At 48.5% G+C, this 21,827-nt stretch overlaps 1 protein-coding gene across 3 annotated transcripts in view; it reads right to left on the bottom strand.

The window, feature by feature from the left end:
- Positions 1-14,066, bottom strand: part of MVB12B (multivesicular body subunit 12B) — a 194,157-nt gene extending 180,091 nt beyond the window's left edge. The window contains exon 1 of one of the 3 annotated variants that reach the window (XM_044926343.2): positions 13,773-14,066. In XM_044926343.2, the coding sequence (XP_044782278.1) occupies positions 13,773-13,856 (84 nt within the window). In that variant the 5' untranslated portion in view covers positions 13,857-14,066. Of the gene's footprint in view, positions 1-13,439; positions 13,571-13,772 lie in introns of those variants that run through there. The other 2 variants (XM_025261688.3, XM_045162319.1) reach the window with 2 other exon arrangements.
- Between the last annotated feature and the right edge of the window lie 7,761 nt (positions 14,067-21,827).

The following is a 21,827-nucleotide window of genomic DNA, read 5'->3' as shown; positions in this document are numbered from 1 at the left end:
TGAAGTGAGTTTTGAACACTCTCCCACCCTGCTGTCTGACTTCCGTACAGATACCAGCAGCTTCTCTGAGGATAAATCAGACATGGTTAAATCTAGCAACACCTTCCATCTCTCCCCCTCACAGCATCTCCTGGCAGAAGAACAGCCCTCCAAATCCACAGCCATGACTACATCCAAGGGTGGGCTGTTGGGGAGGCAGAGCTTTGTGAATACATAGAGGAAAGTGCTCTTGCCATGGAGGACACAGCAAGGCAATGGAGTCCAGGCTCCATGACTTCTAGCTGGTGAGCAGGCAAGCAAAGGTTCAGGACACCGAAAGCTGCAGAGCTGCTGTGAGAACTAAGGGAATCCTGTAAACGAAGGGCCTGGAGAGGTCCCCTGGCACACAGTAGGCCCTCAACGAAATGCAGACGAGAAGGGTGGGTGAGGGACACAAAGGTCCAGTGTAATCGGCCAGAAACGTAGTTACGGCTGTTCCCAAGAGGACTGGTGGGTCCCTTTGTTGTGTTTAATCCTAGGGTCATGTGGACACTTACTCAAAGCTAAACACTAACAATGACTGTAATTCTTGTTGGACACTGGGAGAAAGGGAGGGAAATGAAATTATTATTCTGCTGCTGCCTGCCTCCTGATGTGACCGGAGGAGACCAGCAGAATATAGAGAGCACTGGGTCTGGGCAGCTCCAGTGGCAGTGTACCAGAAAGCATATAAAATGGTAACACCTTATGTAAATGACTTCTAGAGCTTTTTCAAAGGACCAGCAGTGGAAAACAGCAAGTTAAATTCTACCTCCTTCTGCAGCGATTACATTCCACTGGCTGTAGGTCTGTCAGATCTCTCAAGGCTGGTTACTGCTGCTAAAGCAAACCAAACACTCTCGTCTAACTGGGCAGCCAGTAGGAATATTTTAAGTTCTCAGCCTAGAATCAGAAAAGGCAGAGGCCATTAAAAATGACTACAGCCTCGTCCGTAGAAACAACCAGAGGGCTGTATGCAAGTCACCATGTAATCAGCATTCCCTGGAACCCACGAAAGGCTCCAGAAACAGGCTCGTCAATGCCAGGGAGCTAATTCTCCGATCAAGGCTAGGAAGCGCCTGGCAGCAGCCACAGTCTCAGCTTCTGTTTATGACAAAAGCCAAACTAAGTTAAGCTTTACTTAAATCTACTGAAAATAAGCTTCTGGAAGTAAAGGGCAGGGGGGCAGGACATCACACCGCATCACTGAACGTTTTCTATTTTCAGATCTTATTTACCAGGCGGGTTTATCTGCATAAGGTACAGGGCTCAGTGCTTCCTGCACACAGTAGGCACTGAGTGAATATTTACTGAATGAATCTGCAGGGATGCCCCCAGGCAGGAAGGTTTAGAATTCACTATCTGCACCAGCGGAATCCAAAGCAAACTGATCAAAAAGTACTTCATTTGGAAAACTCGGTATTCTTGGTTAACATAGAAATAACATCGCTGCCGTTAGCAAAATACTGGTATACCTGCTGTTGGTTACCGAAATGCTTTGCAATTAACAACTCATTAACAGAAGGCACTGAATTCTGCCAGTGCTAAAATATCATGCTGTGAATTTAATAAAGAACATGAGACGTAAGTTTTATTATTATTATTATTAAGATAGTGCTGCCTCTACTATCTGAGGTGGGGGGTGGGGAGCATGGGAATAAATAAGAAATATTTTATTCGTTGAGGGATGCCCCATCCTCGGGTCACTGCATCCTGGTCCAGGTACCAACTGCCCTCCTCTGCTCTGCAGCGAGAGCAAGTTGCGGGAGCAGGGGAGGCTGACGCCGCTGCTCCCACAATGCACCGGGCAGCCGGGCACCGAGCCCCAAGATGGCTGCGGGCAGCCTCCGGAGCAGACAAAGGAGCGGGCCGGCGGGCAGCGGGCCTGCAGGCTGGGAGGATGCGGCGGGCAGGGCATTAGCACTGAGCATCTCAGATGCACGCCTCCCCCCACCCCCCGCCCCCACACCCCACACACACCCCCAGTGGCAGTGCCCTGGGGGATCCAGCAGCCTTTGTGAAATACAGACAAATGACTCCTCACTGGGGCGGCGGAGGAAAGCGCCACCACCAGCAAAGGAAGCTTTTAATGAGAAACGCCCAAGATATCCATGGCAGAGGCAATCACTCAGAGCCGCTTGCTCTGAATTACATATTTTCTGACTGCAAATTACTCTTAACAGCGTCTCTACCGTCACTTCAATTGACCTTCCTCACAAAAGGCCATTTATTAACTAGCACTCGGCGCTCCCTGGGCTGCGCAGAACCTCCGGCCCGAAGGGGATGGCACGGCAGCGGCCGCGGCTGCCCGGGTCACAAGCCAGGCCTCGGCGAAGGGGAGAAGAGGCCATTAATGGGTGGGGGGTGGGTGCTGCAGAGCAGAGCTGCCTGGGGAGAGGGGCAGACGAGCGGGGGTGTTTAAGACCACCATTAACCTGTCTGGCAAGACGCTGACTCTGGGCTGAAGCAGAAAATGCCAGGCCTGCTTGCAACAACGGGTGTCCTCCTCAGCTCTCTTTGCCCAGCCTGGCATCCACCTCCAGCTCCAAATTCTAGCTGCACACAGAACGCACGAACACACCTCCCCGCATCTGAGCAGTGCCCTGCAATTACCAAAAAAGCTTTCACCAGCTCCTTCTCAACTGATGCTCACACCAAACCTAGGAAGGGGACTGGAGCATATTAATCCCTATTTTAGAGGAAAGAAACAGAGGCCTGGGGTTCTCAGACACCATGGGCTGGCAGAAGGCAGAGCCCCAGGGGCCTCTGACCCTCCCTCCCCAGTCTGGTCTACTTTCCACACACTGGGCAGAGACAGACCCAACTTCTCATCCCATACTTGATCAAGAAAGTGCTCTCAGCACCAATTATATTTTAAAATGCCAAAGCTCTCCTTTCTATAGCAGTAACCCAGTAAGTGAAGCGAGGGGGAGAAAAGTATTGAGAGATAACAGTAACATGGGATTAATTTTCCTCACACCTCAGTTTCGAGATGCAACATTTCCCTCATAAATAATTTACAGCAATAAAAATGAGCTAAGGCCATGTTTGTGTAGGACAGAGGTAAATTTAGGCCTAATGAGGGAGACCCGCGTGCTGCACAGGAGGGAACGGGGTGATGTACAGCATGGTGTGAACACAATCAACAGCACACGGAGGGGGGGGGGGGGCGGGGACGGGACCTCCATTGCCAGCTGCAAGTTGCACGGCCAGCAGAGGCTGGGGCAGGGGATGGGGAAACTCCTACTGCCCCGGCTGTGGCTGCAAGGAGGGTCCCTAGAGGAAAAGCCAAAAGTTCACTCGGTGTTTTAGATGACAAGATAACAGAGACTGAGATTTCTGGGAACTCTAGGAAGGAGCCAACCTGAAGCTAAGTGGATTTCCAGGAAATGTCAGGGGAGGAATGACGACGGTAGCAGCACCTGGGAGTCACGTCTGATTTCGGGGAGGATCGGAAGAGTCGAGAGTACCCTGGCAGCACTGACCTTGACCTAGTCCTCCTAGCTTAACCTCACAGGTCGTCCAGTCCCTGTCTATCCCGAGCGTGCAGCCAGCCTCACTCAGACCATCGCCAAGGCTGGGGGCTACAGAGCCTCACCCTGGGCAGCTGTGCCTGTGTCTGTCCCAAGAGGATTTCTCCACAAAGCAGGGGGAGAAAGAGAGAGACAGCGAGCGGGAGGATGAGAGTAAGTGTGTGTGTTGTACATCCTGGGACTGGGGGACTGGGATGAAGAGTGACAGAGAATGAGAGAGAGAGAATGTATATGTGTGTGTGTGTGTGTGTGGAGAGTGTGTGAGAGAGAGAGAGAGAGTGTGTGTGTGTGTGTGTGGTACTTCCTGGGACTGAGAGACTGGATGGGGCCAGTTAGGGCAAGGTGTGTTTTCCAGACCAGCAGGATTTTTTCCAGCCGTGCTCAATGAGTTCCATCCAACAACACTGGGTAAGAGAAGAGCTTCCTGCGTGTGCACCAAACAGTGCCCGGGGGAGGTCCCAGCCCCCCGGCACGGCAGCACCTCACCAAGGCTGTCGCCCCAGGTTCACAGAGAAATGAACTTTAACTATAAAGCCCCTTCACACAGACAGCACACGGCTCCCTTGTAGCTGATCAAAGAATTACTACGACAGTGTGCTTAATCCCTAAAAGTCAGCAGTGCTGGGCTTAACTGATGCTGAACATTGTTTCAGAATCAAAGGCGTGCCTCCCGGCCGCAGTCTGGGAGAAAACTAAGCTACTGAATCACAGTTGAAAACTCAGGGGAACTTTGATATCATCTCTGTTTAATTTCCCCGGCCCTGTGAGCCTGGGGTTTATCTCGTTTTATCAACTCCTGTACTGAAATCAAAACCCAACTAACAGAGCTCAGACCTCTCTCCACGGAGGCCCTTCCAGCAGCAGGGTAGGGCATGAGCCGAGGCGTTTAAAGCACACTGGGGGTGGGGGGAGGCAACAACTGCCGGGGGGCAGGGGATGCTGCCTTCAAAGGAGGCACAGCAGGAACCCAGGACAAGGAAGGAAGACCAGCTCAGAAGCGGAGCCAGCGCTGCCCACCAGGGCTGAAGGTGGCACTCACACACAGCTTTGGAGGAGAGTAATATCAAAGTATCGGGGGGGTGGGGCAGGTTAGATAGGGCTACTGGGATTGAAATGACAAAACCAGTGGGTTAATTAAGTCTCTACAGAAGGATGAACTTGTGATCGGATTGTCTGAAATCCAAAGTCAAGGGCAGAAAAGACATAAACTGTCTGCCCACATCTACCAGCTTGCAGAGCTGGGGAAAAGCAGTGGATAAATATTTCACTCCCCGTGGCAAACGGCCGAAGAGCAGAGCCTCCCTGCGGAAAAGCTGCAGCCCGGTGTGAGGCAGCTCTCTGCCTGCTTCCCAGCAGCTCGGTGGTGGCGGTGGGCTGCAGGAACCCCTGCTCGTCTCTGTTACCCCATAACTACCGGTTCCTTCCTGCTAACAAATCTTAAGCGGGGGACAGAAGGACAGGGGAGGAAGTCGGTGGCTAGGCTTCACCCAGGTACCCACAACACACACAAATACACAAACCCGGCCACCGCAGGCAGCCCTGGCGCATGCAGAGCCCTACCTCCTCAGGAGACTGCAGGCTGAGGTCAGGGTCCATGCAGGACCCAGGCAAACGGCCAGCCGGCTCTGGGCACCACCCATAGGGATAGCGCACACAGGCTGAGAGGCGGCCACCGTGGAACCTCAGGATAGCCTCCTGGTGCATCCTGTACTTTGGCCTGGACATTTGATCCGAGTGACCAGTCAGAAACCAAATCGTTCTGACAAATGCTGTCGAGTACGATCTGGTGGCAACAGGCCACAGGCTGCTGGGAAGGCTGCTAAGATACTGGGGAATGAAAGCAAGTATTTTCCTAAGCTCCTCTGGATCACAAAGAACTTTCCAGCCAGGGAACTAACAATGGTGAGCACTTCCTTTTTTTTCCAGTAAAAGTCTGTTACTTCTAATAGAAGAATCTGGTGTACAAATGCATCCACCCCATCAGACCTCTGCTTAGACTGGCATTAACCATTTGATAGCCAAACAGATTTATCATAAACCATGTGAGGCACACCTGGGGTTCGGGTGGCTGCAGTACAGTGCAGTGCTGGATCCCAGAATACACTCTCCCAAAATAAATCCGGATCAAGTTCTACAGCACGGCTGTGGCCAAAGGCCTGCCCCTACAGGCCCAGCTCTGCAAAACCAAGGAGCCTGGTGCTGGGGAGGAGGGGGCATTCTCCAGCACACTGTGAGCCCCACCCCAACTTGCTCACAGTTCTGCAGATGAAGGTCGTCCCTACCCACTCCCATCAGATCTTAGTGCCATAGTGCCCCCTGGAGAGAAGGCAGAAGGTGGACCATGGAAGGCAGACGCCCTACAAATGAAACCATCCCAGGAGGCCCCAAGAGCCGGCTGGCTGTTTGCCTAATATTCAGTGACGGGAAACGGTCACAGCCTTGGCTTGATGACCACAGTGTCTGCTGAGTAAAAATGCTAACATGTCACCTCAACATTGGACAATGGGCCCTGAGGCCAGAATCGTCAGAACACCTGGCTTCAGGTCAGTAGACATCCCATCTCATCACCACCCACGCTCTTGACTTTCACATGGGCCTTAAGAGTTTCTTTGGTCATGTAGTCATTCTACCTGTGTGTGCTGATGACTTTCAAATTACCTCCAAGGCTGAGATTTTTCTCCTGAGACTCAGATATGTGTATCTGGTGCCCTGCTGGCTACTGCCACCTGCGTGTCCCATTGATACCTTCAACCTGGCTGACCTCGCCATCCTCCCCCCGAGGCATCTCCACATCCCTAGTACCGAACAGGACCTGGTGCATAACAGTCAGCCCACAGATGTTTGTGGAAAGCTCTTGTGCTGAGCATGGAGCAGCGACGAAGATGGGAAGCCCGACATTCTCGAACTCTAGCATGCTTGAGTCACCTAGAGAATTCACGAAAACAAAGTCGTACACCCACTCCCCAAGATGCTGACTTGGTGCCTGAGAAGCTGCATTTCTAACAAGATCCAGGTAGATGCTGAAACAGCTGGTCCACAGTCCAAAGTCTGAGTACAAGGCAGTAGGTACTCATGGGATGTTTGATGAAGGAAGGAAATTGAGGGAGGGAGGGGAGAGGGAAGAAGGAACCTAAAGGTCATCATCCCTGGGGAGCAGCCTCAGAGTAAGTCCTTCAGTCTTTCCCTCCCTAACACAGGTTACCCAAGAGCACCTAAACCCTCCCCTATGGCACCCAACCCACCATTCAAACTCTGGATCACATCTCCTATTCACCCCAAACCCTCCCCACTGCCCAGCCAGACAGATGCTGTCACTAAGAATTCTGATGTTGTTCAAGGACATGACCTTAGCACATGGGCACACACGCACACACACACATACACACACACATACACGTAAAGAAACACGGTCTTGACTCTCAGAAGGTTACAACACTTTCCCAAGCAGAGCATTAGTTGTCCAAAGGTATATGTCCATCATAGTACCTAGTCTATAGTGAATACTCAATAAATTTGCATTATCAATAAATAGACTATAGATAAATGGAAGGACGGATGGGAGGATGGATAAACGAAGTCCCTGTCCTGCTTTCAAAACTGTCTGTGTTCCATTGGACTAAGGGGGCACGTAAAGCAGCAGGAGCAATGGTGAGCGTGCCCCGCTGGGGTCATTGATGCCTGGTGCAGGACAAACACCACAACTCCAGAGCACAGCCACCTGCCGAGCAAGGGAGGGGGGACCTCAGTACTCTGGGCGGTTCCAGAAGCAGGTCTGTCCTAGATCCAGAGTAGGCTGGATGAGGACCTGGCTGGGGGCTCCATGAAGACTCCCCATGGAGTTTGTAAAAACTACAGCTACCCTCCAGGTTCTGATCTGATTGGTCTGGGCTGGGGCAGAGGCTGGATAATGCACTGCCCAGGTGCAAGGGCACTGTGCTGGGTGACAGCAACAGTAAGTCACGGCCACCACCCACGGGCTCACGGGCTAGAGGAAATGTCCTCAAAGAAAGGAACTGTAAATGAAGGGGACACTCCCTTCTGCCGGGGGCAGGTGGTGGGGGTGCGGCCAGGGAGCGGGCCTCCCTGAAAGACAGCGGGCACAGAGCGCTGCAAGGGGTGCGGGGAGAGCACAGGGCAACAGCGGAGGCACGAAGCGCCGGGCTGTCTGGGAAACTGTGAGGAGCAAGGGGCTCTGAAACAAGCTCATGAAATGCTAAACAAACAAAACCTTTCCAAACCTGTCTGCGCTTCTCTGCTCCTTCTAAGGTCCAAGCAATGATGAGGATCTAAGGAGCGCCCCAGTAGTCGGAAGGGAGATTCCCAAGTCTTGGGTTCCCATTTCCTCTCCTGAAGCTGAACGCTTCTCAAGCCATTGCCACTTCCTGCAGACCTGGCAGGGCCTCTACGCTGTTAGCTCCGGGGAGGGCTGGGTGGTAAAGTAGAGAAATAGGAAAGGTGTGGGCTTTGGACTCAGAGAAACCAGGGCTTGAGCTGCAACTCAGACACAGCTGTGTGACCGCAGGCAGGCAAAACTGAACTGGGCCTGAGTTTCCACTCCTATAAAACTGGAACAATGCATAATATTTTCTTTACAGGGTTTTAAACTATATAAAGAACTTGTAGAACTTCCATTAAAAGAAACAAAAGAATGGGAGAAAATATTTGCAAACCATATATATCTGATAAGAGGTTAAAAATCCAGGCTTCCTTGGTGGTCCAGTGGTTAAGAATCTGCCTTGCAATACACACTTCCCTGATAGCTCAGTTGGTAAAGAATCTGCCTGCAATGCAGGAGACCCCAGTTTGATTCCTGGATCTGGAAGATCCCCTGGAGAAGGGATAGGCTACCCTCTCCAGTATTCTTGGGCTTCCCTGGTAGTTCAGCTGGTAAAGAATCCTCCCACAATGCAGGAGACCTGGGTTTGATCCGTAGGTTGGGAAGATCCCCTGGAGGAGGGAAAGGCTACCCACTCCAGTATTGTGGCCTGGAGAAGCTCAAACGGTAAAGAATCTGCCTGCCATGCAGGAGACCAGGGTTCAATTCCTGGGTTGGGAAGTTCCTCTGGAGAAGGGAATGGCAATCCACTCCAGTATTCTTGCCTGGAGAATTCTATGGACAGAGAAGCCTGGTGAGCTACGGTCCATGGGGTCGCAAAGAGTCGGACATGACTGAGCGACTAACACACACACACACACACACACACACACACACACACAGAGTCCATGGGGTTGCAAAGAGTTGGACATGACTGAGAAACTTTCACTTTTCACTTTGCAATGTGGGGCATATGAGTTTGATCCCTGGTCTGGGAAGATCCCACATGCCAAGGGGCAATAAGCCTGTGCATCATAATTGTTGAGCCTGTGCTCTAGAACCTGTGCTCAGCAATGAGAGAAGCCACCAAAATGAGAAGTCCATACACCAAAACTGGAGAAAGTCTACATGCAGCAATGAAGACCCAGTGCAGCCAAAAATAAACGAAAGAAAAACAAACAAAATATATGCAAGGTTAAAATCCAAGTCTATAAAGAACTCCTACAACAGAGCAATAACAAAAAGCAAATAACTTGATGAAAAAAAAAGGGTAAAGGACTTGAACAGGCTTTTCTCCAAGGGAGATATACAAATGTCCAAAAAGCATCTGAAAAGATGTTCAGTGTCACTACTCATTAGGGAAATGCAAACCAAAACCACAGTGAGATATCATCTCAGACCCATGAGGACGGTTACTGTGCTGTGCTTAGTCACTTAATTATGTCCGACTCTTTGCCACCCCATGGACTGTAGCCCACCAGTCTCTTCTGTCCATGGGGATTCTCCAGGCAAGAATACTGGAAGGGGTTGCTATGCCCTCCAGATGGTTACTAGCAAAACTCAGAAAATTAGTATAGTTGAGGATGTGGAAAAATTGGAAACCTGGGGCACTCTTGGTGGAAAACAGTATGGTGATTCCTCAAAAAATTACAAGTAAAATGACTACATGATCTGGCAATTCCACTTCTGGATATATACCCAAAAGAACTGGATATAGAGTCTCGAAGAGATATTTGTATGTGTATGTTCACAGCAGCATTATTCACGATAGCCAAATGGTGGAAGTAACCCAAGTGTCCACAGACAGATAAATGGATAAGTAAAATGGGGTCTTTACATACAATGGAGTACTATTGCTAAAAAGGAAGGAAATTCTGACACATGCTACAGTGTGGATGAACACTGACATTGTTACGCTAAGTGAAATAAGACAGTCACAAAAAGACAAATACTACATGATTCCATTTATATGAGGTATGAGGTACTCACAGTAGTCAAATTCATAGAAAGTAGAATGGTGGTTGCCAGATGCTGGAGGAGGAGAAAATGGGAGTTGCATAATGAGCACAGACGGCCCTTGAACAATGCAGGAGTTAGGAATACCAACTCTCCGAGTCGTCAGAAATCTGAATATACCTTATAGGTGGCCCTCCAAATTCACGGTCCCTCCCATATGGGGGTTCAACTCACTGGGGAAGGTGTAGTACTGCAACAGTTATTATTGAAAAAATTCCATCTGTAAGTGGACCTGCGCAGTTCATATGCATGTTGTTCAAGGGTCAACTGTACAGAGTTTCAGTTCTGCAAAATGAAAAAGTTCTAGCGGTTAGTTGTACAACAACATGAATGCACTTAATGCCACCAATGCATTAGGTAGCAAATTAGGATGGCAAACTTTATTTTGTGTGTTTCACCGTATTTTTAAAAAGCATCTGTAACTGTGGTCCTCAAATTTCAGTAAGCATTAAGTACAACCTAAGATTCTTGATCAACAGGCAGATTCTGGGGTCCCTTCCCCAGATATTCTGATTCAAAGTCTGGGTTTGAGGCCTTGGGATCTGCATTTCAAGAAACATCCTGGGGATATTTAGCTCATTAAGAATTCATTTATTTCTCTCTTCTAAAGGATCAAAGGGTATTCTTTTGAACATTTTCCTGGGCAGATCAGTACCTGAAAAAAAAAAAATGTGTGTGTGTGTGTGCATGTGTGTGTGTATATGTGTAGAACAATCCCAAAGCCACAGGCCCAACAAGATGGCCCTCCAGTTTTCAGGGGAGTCTGAGCTGCTACAAAGCTCAAGTATATGACCCCTGGGCTCTGGGCCCACAGGCTTCTCACATTTCAGCCTACACAAGCTCTGCATCTCACCAGAAGTGTGTCGTGTAACCCAACGCTTGCCCACAGGATGTCCCCAGCAAGGAGGTAATGTCAAGCACACCCTGCCTCCCAAGCAGCTGGGAAGAAGAGATCTGAGGCAAGCAACCCCACTGCAGACAGTGCAGACAACTCAGGGAAACCACAATTCCCAGTGGCGGCCCAGTGAGCAGGAGGCCAAGGAGAGCCCGTGGGGTCAGGCACCGCAGCCTCAGGGAGAGCCAGGACAGCCTGCAGAAAGGCAGCTCATTCAGGGAACCCAGGCCTCCCCTCCCACAACCCAGTGAGCAAACAAGACCCTGCTCACTCAGCCGCAGCCAACTAAACGCAGTGTTCTCGGCCCATCATATCCAGCCATGTAGTCATTTGTTATCTTCATCATCATAACAGCACCTCTGAAGCTTCCCACGCTTGACTCCAACACCATCATTGCTTTTCAGTGTGGCAAGGACGCCGCGCTCTGAGCACGAGGCACGGAGCACTTTCAATCTGCTATGGCAGCGGGGCCCAGGACGCTTGGACCCAGACATCCCCTGCCCCAGCCCCCACTTACCCCTTCCAAGGCCCTGAGAGCAGATCACAAAGTGTTCACATGGTCGTGTGGTTTTGTAAAATGTACAGCAAGATATTCTTGCATTGTTTTTCTTCCAGCCCCTCCCACCCACAACAAATTGTCAAAATGGCAGACCCACAAAACTAGGGTCTTAGACCCCTAGTTAATTGACTAGGGGTTAGGGTTAGACCCCACTTAAATTTAGTGAGGATCCTCCCACCCCCTCCACAGTGTCACACATATTCAGATACCTTAGCTTGTTCAGCCTTACAGGGTAGGTTTTACGCTTAGGTCTCTTTAATAAATAAGCAAATGGGGATTCTGAAAGGTTCCATGAGGTTCCATGACTTGCCTAGGGTTACCTAGGTTCCAGGAGGTATCCTGAGATTCCAAGCCCAGTGTTCTTTCTACTCCCATCCTTTCCTGCTGCTGCTGCTGCTAAATTGCTTCAGTCGTGTCCGACTCTGTGCGACCTCAGAGACGGCAGCCCACCAGGCTCCCCTGTCCCTGGGATTCTCCAGGCAAGAACACTGGAGTGGGTTGCCATTTCCTTCTCCAATGCATGAAAGTGAAAAGTGAAAGGGAAGTTGCTCAGTCATCTCCGACTCTTAGAGACCCCATGGACTGCAGCCTACCAGGCTCCTCCGTCCATGGGATTTTCCAGGCAAGAGTACTGGAGTGGGGTGCCATTGCCTTCTCCGCATCCTTTCCTAGTGGCCCTCAATACAACCACTAACAGAGAAGCACAGTAAAAAAATTGAAGCTACTCTTCTGATTAACCAGTTAACAAACCCTGAATACTAACCACTAATTTTTACTGACCACTTGCCCTGTGGCAGGCACGGAGCTGAGCATTGCTCCTGTTATATTTCTCTTACTTCTTACTATAATCCTATGAGATAGACATTATCATGAGCCTCACTCTACAGATGAGGAAACTGAGGCTCAGAAAAGTTCACTAATTTGCGTAAGAACACACAATAAGGACAGCCAAGGCATAAGCTGAGGTCTAATTCTGATGTTCTCGCGTTTAATCATGGTGTACTGTACTCTTCCATCTAGAAGTGGGGGAAAACCCCACCAGTGGGAAGGAAGCAAAGCAGAGAAATGCCTTTAGCATAAATCAGGAGTGTGGCCTAAAAGCTAGAAGGAAGGAATGAAAAATGTGGATCAGAGAAGATGATTCTGGGTTCAAGTGAACCAGTAATTGCTATGTCAATTGCTTTGCACAGGTCTTGGTGCCCAGGTCCCAGAAGAGGCCCCATCTCTCAGAGGCCCCATTTAAATATTCTATGCAAGGCATAACATCTTGAAATAGCCAGTTCAATTTCCCGCAAGCAAGAAAGGTGTCACCTGTCGCCTGTGCTAACTTTCTGAGTATGCTGAGTTTTTGAGTTAGTCTAGGCTTCCACTGAGCTCATCTCCTAACTTTTCTAAGGTTTTTCTGGTGCAGCTGATAAGATTTTCTTGCCCTGTTAAAATGAGATGAGATCCAGCCAGCTGTCCAGAAATGTACAATGAGATTATACTGAGAAGGAACCACCAGAGACAAAGGCCCCTAAAGAGATTCCAGCTTGCTGTCTGCTTTGTGGCAGAAAACTGAGTCGGGGCTGGCTCATGGTGGGGGCAGGGAGCAGAGAAGGGGCAACAGCCACTCCCTTTTTGCCCTCCAGTGGGCCTTCCTCTGGGCCAGGCTGAAGAGGCTGTGGAGGGGTAGAGAATACAAGAATCATTTTTAATGGTTGGGAAAGGCTGATGATTTAGAAAGAGTTGTGTGTTGGTAACAAAGAGGACAAAGATGCTCATGGGTCTGGCTTCTTCGCTTGGCCCCTGCCCCTGAGCCTCATTTGCACTGGAGTCCCCATGGGGTGACTATCAACAGGCTCACTACCCTTCAAGGATGGTACTCTGGGTCCTGGGTGCCTCGACCAGCACGTCACCTTGCAGACAGGTGCCCTGGAGTTTGGCTGTCCTCTCTGTTCTGCTCAGGTCACAGATGAGGCCGCAGATCATGCCCGAGGCTCAGGTGCAATCTGCTCGGCACCCACGTGACCACAGAGAGTGGACCCCGGGCCCCGCCAGTGAAATGAAGGTCCGGGTCTGTGCAGGTGGCCGCCGCGCCCCGGCACAGGTGGGCCGCCTCACCTTTCACCGTATGGACGTGGCTCTCGGCGACTTCACCTGCCACGGCCCGGGGGGTCGCTGCTCGCCCCCGGGTCCCCGCGCTATCCTCCCGCCTGCCGGCTGCAAGGCCAAGCCAGGACGCGAAGTCGCGGCGCGCGCAGGGCCGAGCAGAGGCCGCCGGGCCTGTCCCCGCGGCTGGCCGGGCACGGAGCCCGCAAGGCCTCAGCGCAGCCCGGCTCCGCCCGCCCGCCCGCCCCTCGGCCCGGGTTCCGCGCCCGCCCGCCCGTCCCCCGAAGGAGCAGGGCCGGCTCGGCCGAGCCTCCGCGGCGCCCGGCCCGCCCGCCCTCACTTAACTGTTCCCCGCTGGGGCGGCGGCGGCGGCGGCGGCTGCGGCGGTGGCGGGTCCCGGCTCCGTCTCACGCAGAAGCAGCTTCTCATCGCCCGGGCGGCGCGGAAGGGGCCGGGCCCGGGGCCCAGGCGGCGGGGCCGGCAGCTCGAGCGCGAGCCTCACCGGGGAGCGGCTGCAGCGGCGGCGGCAGGGGCGGGGCGCGGCCTGGCGGCGGCGACAACGGCAGCTGCGGCTCCCTCCGCGGGCCGCGGCGGCAGGCCGGGCTCCGGGCCTCCCGGCTCTGGCTCTGGCTCCGGGGGAGGCGCCGGGCGCCTGAGGCTGGCTCGGGCGGGAGGAGGGAGCGGGAGCCCTCGCGTCCGGAGCCCGCGCCGCCGCCCGGTCGGCACCCCTCCCCCCCCCCCCCCGCGCCTGCCTCCCCCACGGCCTGGCCCGTTAGCCCGGGGAGGGCCCTGGCGCCGCCGACCCGGCCTCTCAAAGAGTCCGCAACGGCCCCCCGGCGCAGCCCAGACCCGAGGGAGCCCCAGGCCTCTTGGAGCCTGGGCCCCGATTTCCCCCTCCGCCAAGCTGGTCTCTTCCAGGAACCCGCAACCCCCTCTTCTCTCCTAGGCCTCACTATATCACTATACCCTAGACCAGTCCTTACATCCCTGGAAGCTTCCAGGCCTCTTGGAACCTGGGATAAACGTTACACACCCACACACACCCCGCACACACCCACATGCCTCTTGCAGGGACACCTAGCCCTCCTATGCTTTTCCGGAAGCCCCCAGGCCTCTTGGAACCTGGGATAAATGTTACATACCCACACACACCCACATGCCTCTTGCAGGGACAGCGACACACACACACACACCCCCCCCACACCCACACACCTCTTGCAGGGACACCTAGCCTCTTGGAACCTGGGATAAATGTTACACACCACACACACCCGCATGCCTCTTGCAGGGACAGGGACACACACACACACACACCCACACGCCTCTTGCAGGGACATCCAGCCTCTTGGAACCTGGGATAAACGTTACACACCACACACGCCCGCATGCCTCTTGCAGGGGCAGGGACACACACACACCTTTTTCAGGAACACTCAGCCCTCCTATGCTTTACGGGACCCCAGACCAATCTTTCAGCTCAGCTCACTCGGTTCAGGAGACCCCATCACCCAGCTGACCCAACACAAGCTTAGCCTGGCCGCAGTCCCCAGTGCCAATACAGGCCTCTCAAACTGACCCCAAATTCCTAGCAATATCTGTCTCCCTCTTATGCTACCTACAGAGGTCCAAAGCAAGGACTGTGAGGCTGGCTTAGGGGAAGTATTTAAAAGTTTAAGCTGATCTATGGCCCTACAGTACTTGGGAAAATGTACAAGCCAAAGGATAAAATGGAACTGAATGAGGAGAGGGACCTAGGGCTTGGCCTTCAGCTAGAGTGGCTAGTCGGTGGTGCCAACTCTGCATCCTTAACCAAAAATGCCCCGCACAGCCCCAGCAAGGCACTCAGAGGGAGTGCCAGCATGCTGTTAGAGATGAGGACCATGCAGGACTGATTAGTATCAGTTTGCTAATGTCTCAAGTCTAATTTCCACACATTCTTAGGCTTTTCTAAAATAGCTGTTTGATCCTTTAAAAAAAAAGAAAAAGGTGTTCTGAAGAACTGATTGTTGAGGAAAATGTCCTATGGGGGAGCCTTCCTACTGTGTGCATTCCAAGCATTTCTATCACTCAGAAATGCCACTGGTTCAGATGGTTTTACAGGCAAGTTCTAGCAAACCATTAAGGGACAAATAATCTCTATGTTATTTAAACTGTTACACAGAAGAAAAAAGTTTTCCATTTCACTTCCCAAGTTTAGCATAACTGATACCAAAACTGACAGAGATAATACCAAAAAGGAGAGTTACAGGCCAGGTTCAGAACACAAGTCCCCAGAGAATTTAATACATGTTTTTTTGAAAAGGAGGTTCTGCAGTCAAATAACTTGAGAAAGTACTGCATGCCACATATAGTCTACCTTTTAAAGAATCACAATAAGTATAATTAAGGTCTCTGTGATATCCACTTCAGTTCAGTCGCTCAGTCGTGTCCGACTCTTTGCAACCCCATGAACTGCAGCACGCTAGGCCTCCCTGTCCATCACCAACTCCAGGAGTTCACTCAAACTCATGTCCATCGAGTCGGTGATGCCATCCAGCCATCTCATCCTCTGTCTCCCCCTTCTCCTCCTGCCCCCAATCCCTCCCAGCATCAGAGTCTTTTCCAATGAGTCAACTCTTCGCATGAGGTGGCCAAAGTACTGGAGTTTCGGCTTCAGCATCAGTCCTTCCAAGGAACACCCAGGACTGATCTCCTTTAGAATGGACTGGCTGGATCTCCTTGCAGTCCAAGGGACTCTCAAGAGTCTTCTCCAACACCACAGTTCAAAAGCATCAATTCTTCGGTGCTCAGCCTTCTTCACAGTCCAACTCTCACATCCATACATGACCACTGGAAAAACCATAGCCTTGATTAGACGGACCTTGTCCAAGAGTAAACAAATCTGGTATTTCCCAAACTCATCTGAGCCAGGACCACCTGTTCAAAGTTCACCAATTAATCCCTAACCTGTGAATCATTACTCTCACAGACCAATCTGCTGAAGTATATAGTAGTTGCAAAACTACTAAATAAAATTTTAGCAATCTGAATCCAACTTGCTCTAAAACAAGTCAAAATCCACTATAATCAGGCAAGATTTATTCCAAAAGTACAAGGATGATTCAACATTAGTGACTCTGTAAACTCATTTCATTGGTAAAGAAAAATAAATCACAGGATATTATCAACAGAAGAGACACTTTAAAAATATTTTATAAATTCAACACCAATAGCTTATAATTTTCTTTTTTAAAAAAACCCTTAATAAACTAGGAAGAATATTTAAGCTTCTTAATGACAAAATTTACTTAACAGAAGCCATCCATAAACATATTTAATGGTGAAACACTAAGGGCATTCTCATTTTAGTCAGAAACAAAACAGGAATGCCCACCATAATTGCTACAGACTAAAGCCAATACAATAAGATAAGAAAAATAAGAAATATAAATAATGGAAAAAGACAAACTTGTCATTATTTTGTTCGTGATGTCAATACATACCTAAACATAAAATGGAAGGGAATCAACTAAAAAGCTTAGAGACTTTAGTAAAGTGGCTAGTTATAAGAGAAAAACCAAACTCAATGGTTTTCCTAAATGTTAAAGGAAAAGGCTTCTTTTCATAAAGAGAGACTTGCATTAGAGAAAGACTCATGGCCTCTCTCTGGAAAAGGTCAGTTTTCATTCCAATCCCAAAGAAAGGCAATGCCAAAGAATGTTCAAACTACCACAGAATTGTACTCATCTCACACACTAGCAAAGTAATGCTCAAAATTCTCCAAGCCAGACTTCAACAGTATGTGAATCGTGAACTTCCAGGTGTTCAAGCTGGATTTAGAAACGGCAGAGGAACCAGAGATCAAATTGACAAAATCTGTTGGATCATCAAGAAGGCAAGAGAGTTCCAGAAAAACATCTACTTCTGCTTTATTGACTATGCCAAAGCCTTTGACTGTGTGGATCACAACAAACTGTGGAAAATTCTTAAAAGAGATGGGAATACTAGACCACCTTAGCTGCCTTCTGAGAAATCTGTATGCAGGTCAAGAAGCAACAGTTAGAACTAGACATAGAACGAACAGACTGGTTTCGAATCGGGAAAGGAGTACATCAAGGCTATATATGATCACCCTGCTTATTTAATTTATATGCAGAGTACATCATGCAACATGCTGGGCTGGATGAAGCACAAGTTGGAATCAAGATTGCAGGAAGAAATATCAATAACCTCAGATATGCAAATGATACCACCCTTATGACAGACAGCAAAGAAGAACTAAAGAGCCTCTTGTTGAAAGTGAAAGAGGGGAGTGAAAAAGTTGGCTTAAAACTAAACATTCAGAAAACTAAGGTCATGGAATCTGGTCCCATCACTTTATGGTAAATAGATGGGGAAACAATGAAAATAGTGACAGACTTTATTTTTGTGGGCTCCAAAATCACTGCAGATGGTGACTGCAGCCATGAAATTAAAAGATACTTGCTCCTTGGAAGAAAAGCTATGATCACCCTAGACAGCATATTAAAAAGCAGAGACATTACTTTGCCAACAAAGGCCCATCTAGTCAAAGCTATGGTTTTTCCAGTAGTCATGTATGGATGTGCGAGTTGGACTATAAAGAAAGCTGAGAGCCGAAGAATTGATGCTTTTGAACTGTGGTGTTGGAGAAGACTCTTGAGAGTCCCTTGGACTGCAAGGAGATCAAACCAGTCAATCCTAAAGGAAATCAGTCCTGAATGTTCATTGAAAGTTCTAATGCTAAAGCTGAAACTCCAATACTTTGGCTACCTGATGCAAAGAACTGACTCATTTGAAAAGACCCTTATACTGGGCAGGATTGAAGGCAGGAGGAGAAGGGATGACAGAGGATGAGATGGTTGGATGGCATCACCAATTTGATGGACATGAGTCTGAGCAAGCTCTGGGAGTTGGTGATGCACAGGGAAGCCTGGTGTGCTGCAGTCAGGGGTCGGAAAGAGTCAGACACAACTGAACCACTGAACTGAACTGAACGTGGCCTCTCCCCACCCTAGAGGAAAATGAATGACAACCTGATAAGTGAATTTGGGAGAAGGAAGTGGACAAGAATAGATGCTTATGAGTTCTCTTTTTGGCTTTGGCTGACTGCAGAAAGCAAATATTTTCATGTGCTCTCCACCATGTGGTAAGTGGACTATTTGCCAAAACTACCTCTTTCTATAGAGGTAAATCTATCCAATTCAGGAGGAAATACAGCAAGTCCAGTCGGCTTCAGGTCAAAAGCTACATTTTCCAGTCAAGTTTATCAGTAATGAATACAGTATTTTTATCTCCTATGCCTCAGTTTCTTCCAAATTCAGAAAAGGAAGAAATGTATTACTTATGGGGTCCTCTAAACACAATACTAAATACCTGTGATTTCCATTTATAAAGTATACCTTTTTAAAAAGATATTCCATTAGCAATGAATAAATACTATGAAATACCTAGGCATACCTTAACAAGAAATGTCGAGGCCCATAAGAAAAAAAGCTATAAAACTTTACTGAAGAACCTAAAAAATAAGCTCTTAGGTAAAGGAAAAACATAACAAATCCCTGAGCAGGAAGTCTGAATATTGCAAAAAAGACATACTTCCCAAACTGAACTTATATATTTAGTGGAATTCAAATCAAAGAACCAATGTGATTTTGGGGTTAGGGTGCAATGGAACATAGCAAAATTATTTTAAAACTAATAATAAAAATAAAAATAAACTTGATAAATATGGAAAAATATCTAGGAAATTTAAAAAACTAAATAATTTAAAATTATTATTATAAGAACATTATTAATGAATATAAAATATAAAGTAAACATCACAGAGCAGTAATAATACTGTTCTAACATATTAAAATATAATGTAAAACTTCATTAAATAAAATTGTGGGCCACTAGTATAAGTTCCAGAGAAGGCAATGGCACCCCACTCCAGTACTCTTGCCTGGAAAATCCCATGGGCGGAGGAGCCTGGTTGGCTGCAGTCCATGGGGTCGCTAAGAGTCGGACATGACTGAGCGACTTCACTTTCACTTTTCACTTTCATGCATTGGAGAAGGAAATGGCAACCCACTCCAGGGTTCTTGCCTGGAGAATCCCAGGGACGGGGGAGCCTGGTGGGCTGCCGTCTCTGGGGTCGCACAGAGTCGGACACGACTGAAGCGACAGCAGCAGCAGCAGCAGTATAAGTTCGGCTTCCCTGATAGCTCAGTTGGTAAAGAATCCACCTGCAATGCCTGCTTATAAATGCTTTGTTTCTATCCACTGATCTATTTGCATATTTCTAATATTCCACTCCAAATCATATTATCTTGCTTAGACCACTTCAATGAATTTTTTACTGATTTGGCTTTGACTCCATCCAAACAATGGAAAATAGCAACCAGGGTGATCATTAAATAACAATAACAATAAAATATATCAAGTCACTCCCTCTCTTAAAGCTCTCCAGTGAGTTTCCATAACATAAATTCAAATACCGCAACATGACCTACACGATCTCGTCTTGTCTAGACCTTGCGTCCCCTTCATCTCCTTCTCAGCTGTGCCAGTCACACGTATTGCCTTTTAGATCCTTTAACATCAAAGTTCTTCCTTCCCTGGGGGATTTCACCTAGCGCACTCCTCCTAGGCTCTTCTCATCCTTAAACTCTGAGCTTAAATGTCACCTCCTTGGAGGCCTTCACTGGTCATCTATTTAAGTTAGGTCCCCAGTGTTTTCATACCATATCAGTTCATTTCCTGCTTATCACTTATCACAATTTGTAACTATTTACTAGTCGTTTGGATTTCCCTTAAAGACTCCACCTGCCAATGCAGGAGACACAGGTTTAATCTTTGGGTTGGGAAGATCGCCTGGAGGAAGAAATGGTAACCCACTGCAGTATTCTTGCCTGGGAAATCCCATGGACAGAGACCCACTCCAGTATTTTTGCCTGGGAAATCCCATGGACAGAGGGGCCTGGTGGGTTATAGTCCATGTGGTCACAAAGAGTCAGACACGACTTAGCAACTAAACAACAACTCTTTGTTTACTTATTCAACTGTCAGTCTCCTCCCAGACGAAAAACCCCACCAAAGTACCTGTTTATCAAGCATAAATGTGCCACATATACTAGCCCTTCAATAAACACTTAATAGATATATCAACATTTACTATGTGCATACCCTTTGTCCATGTCTAATAATGCATGTTCAAGGATAATTGTTTCAGCATTGCTTATAATGAGAAAATATTGGATACATCCTAAATGTGTAGCAATAGAAGATTAAGTTGTTAAAAAAAAAAAAGCGGTACTGACAGAAATAAGCCATGGTATTTTGTTAATAAAAAAAAAAGCAGGTTATAAAACAGAATGCATTTATTCTATGAGTCCATTAATTTTATATGTATTTGTGATTATTAATATGTACTAATATATGCAAACAATACTTAGAAAAATCTATACCAAACTTTAACAGTGTCTGTATCTGGAGCAAGAACACAGACCTTCATCTTCTGTTTTATTGTATCTACAGATCATCCTTGGGCATTCCCTGGCAGTCCAGTGGTTTGGACTACACGCTTTCATTGCTATGGGCAATGGTTCAATCCCTGATCAAGGAACTAAGATCCCACAAGCTGGGCAGCAAAACAAACAAACAAATACAGATTTCCTTGTCTTATGATGGGGTACATCATAAAGTTCAGCTCAGTTCAGTCTCTCAGTCATGTCCAACTCTTTGTGACCCCATGAACTGCAGCACGCCAGACCTCCTTGTCCATCACCAACTCCCGGAGTTCACTCAGACTCACGTCCATCAAGTCAGTGATGCCATCCAGCCATCTCATCCTCTGTCTCCCCCTTCTCCTCCTGCCCCCAATCCCTCCCAGCATCAGAGTCTTTTCCAATGAATCAACTCTTCGCATGAGGTGGCCAAAGTACTGGAGTTTAAGCTTTAGCATCATTCCTTCCAAAGAACACCCAGGACTGATCTTTAGAATGGACTGGTTGGATCTCCTTGCAGTCCAAGGGACTCTCAAGAGTCTTCTCCAACACCACAGTTCAAAAGCATCAATTTTTCAGCATTCAGCTTTCTTCACAGTCCAACTCTCACATCCATACATGACCACTGGAAAAACCATAGCCTTGACTAGACGGACCTTTGCTGGCAAAGTAATGTCTCTGCTTTTGAATATGCTATCTAGGTTGGTCATAACTTTCCTTCCAAGGAGTAAGCGTCTTTTAATTTCATGGCTGCAATCACCATCTGCAGTGATTTTGGAGCCCCCAAAAATAAAGTCTGACACTGTTTCCACTGTTTCCCCATCTATTTCCCATGAAGTGATGGGACTGGATGCCATGATCTTCGTTTTCTGAATGTTGAGCTTTAAGCCAACTTTTTCACTCTCCACTTGCA

The sequence above is a fragment of the Bubalus bubalis genome, chromosome 12, assembly GCF_019923935.1.
Source record: "Bubalus bubalis isolate 160015118507 breed Murrah chromosome 12, NDDB_SH_1, whole genome shotgun sequence".
Taxonomy (NCBI): domain Eukaryota; kingdom Metazoa; phylum Chordata; class Mammalia; order Artiodactyla; family Bovidae; genus Bubalus; species Bubalus bubalis.
Note: the sequence above shows the minus strand (reverse complement) of the source record. Positions and strands in the feature narration are given on the sequence as shown.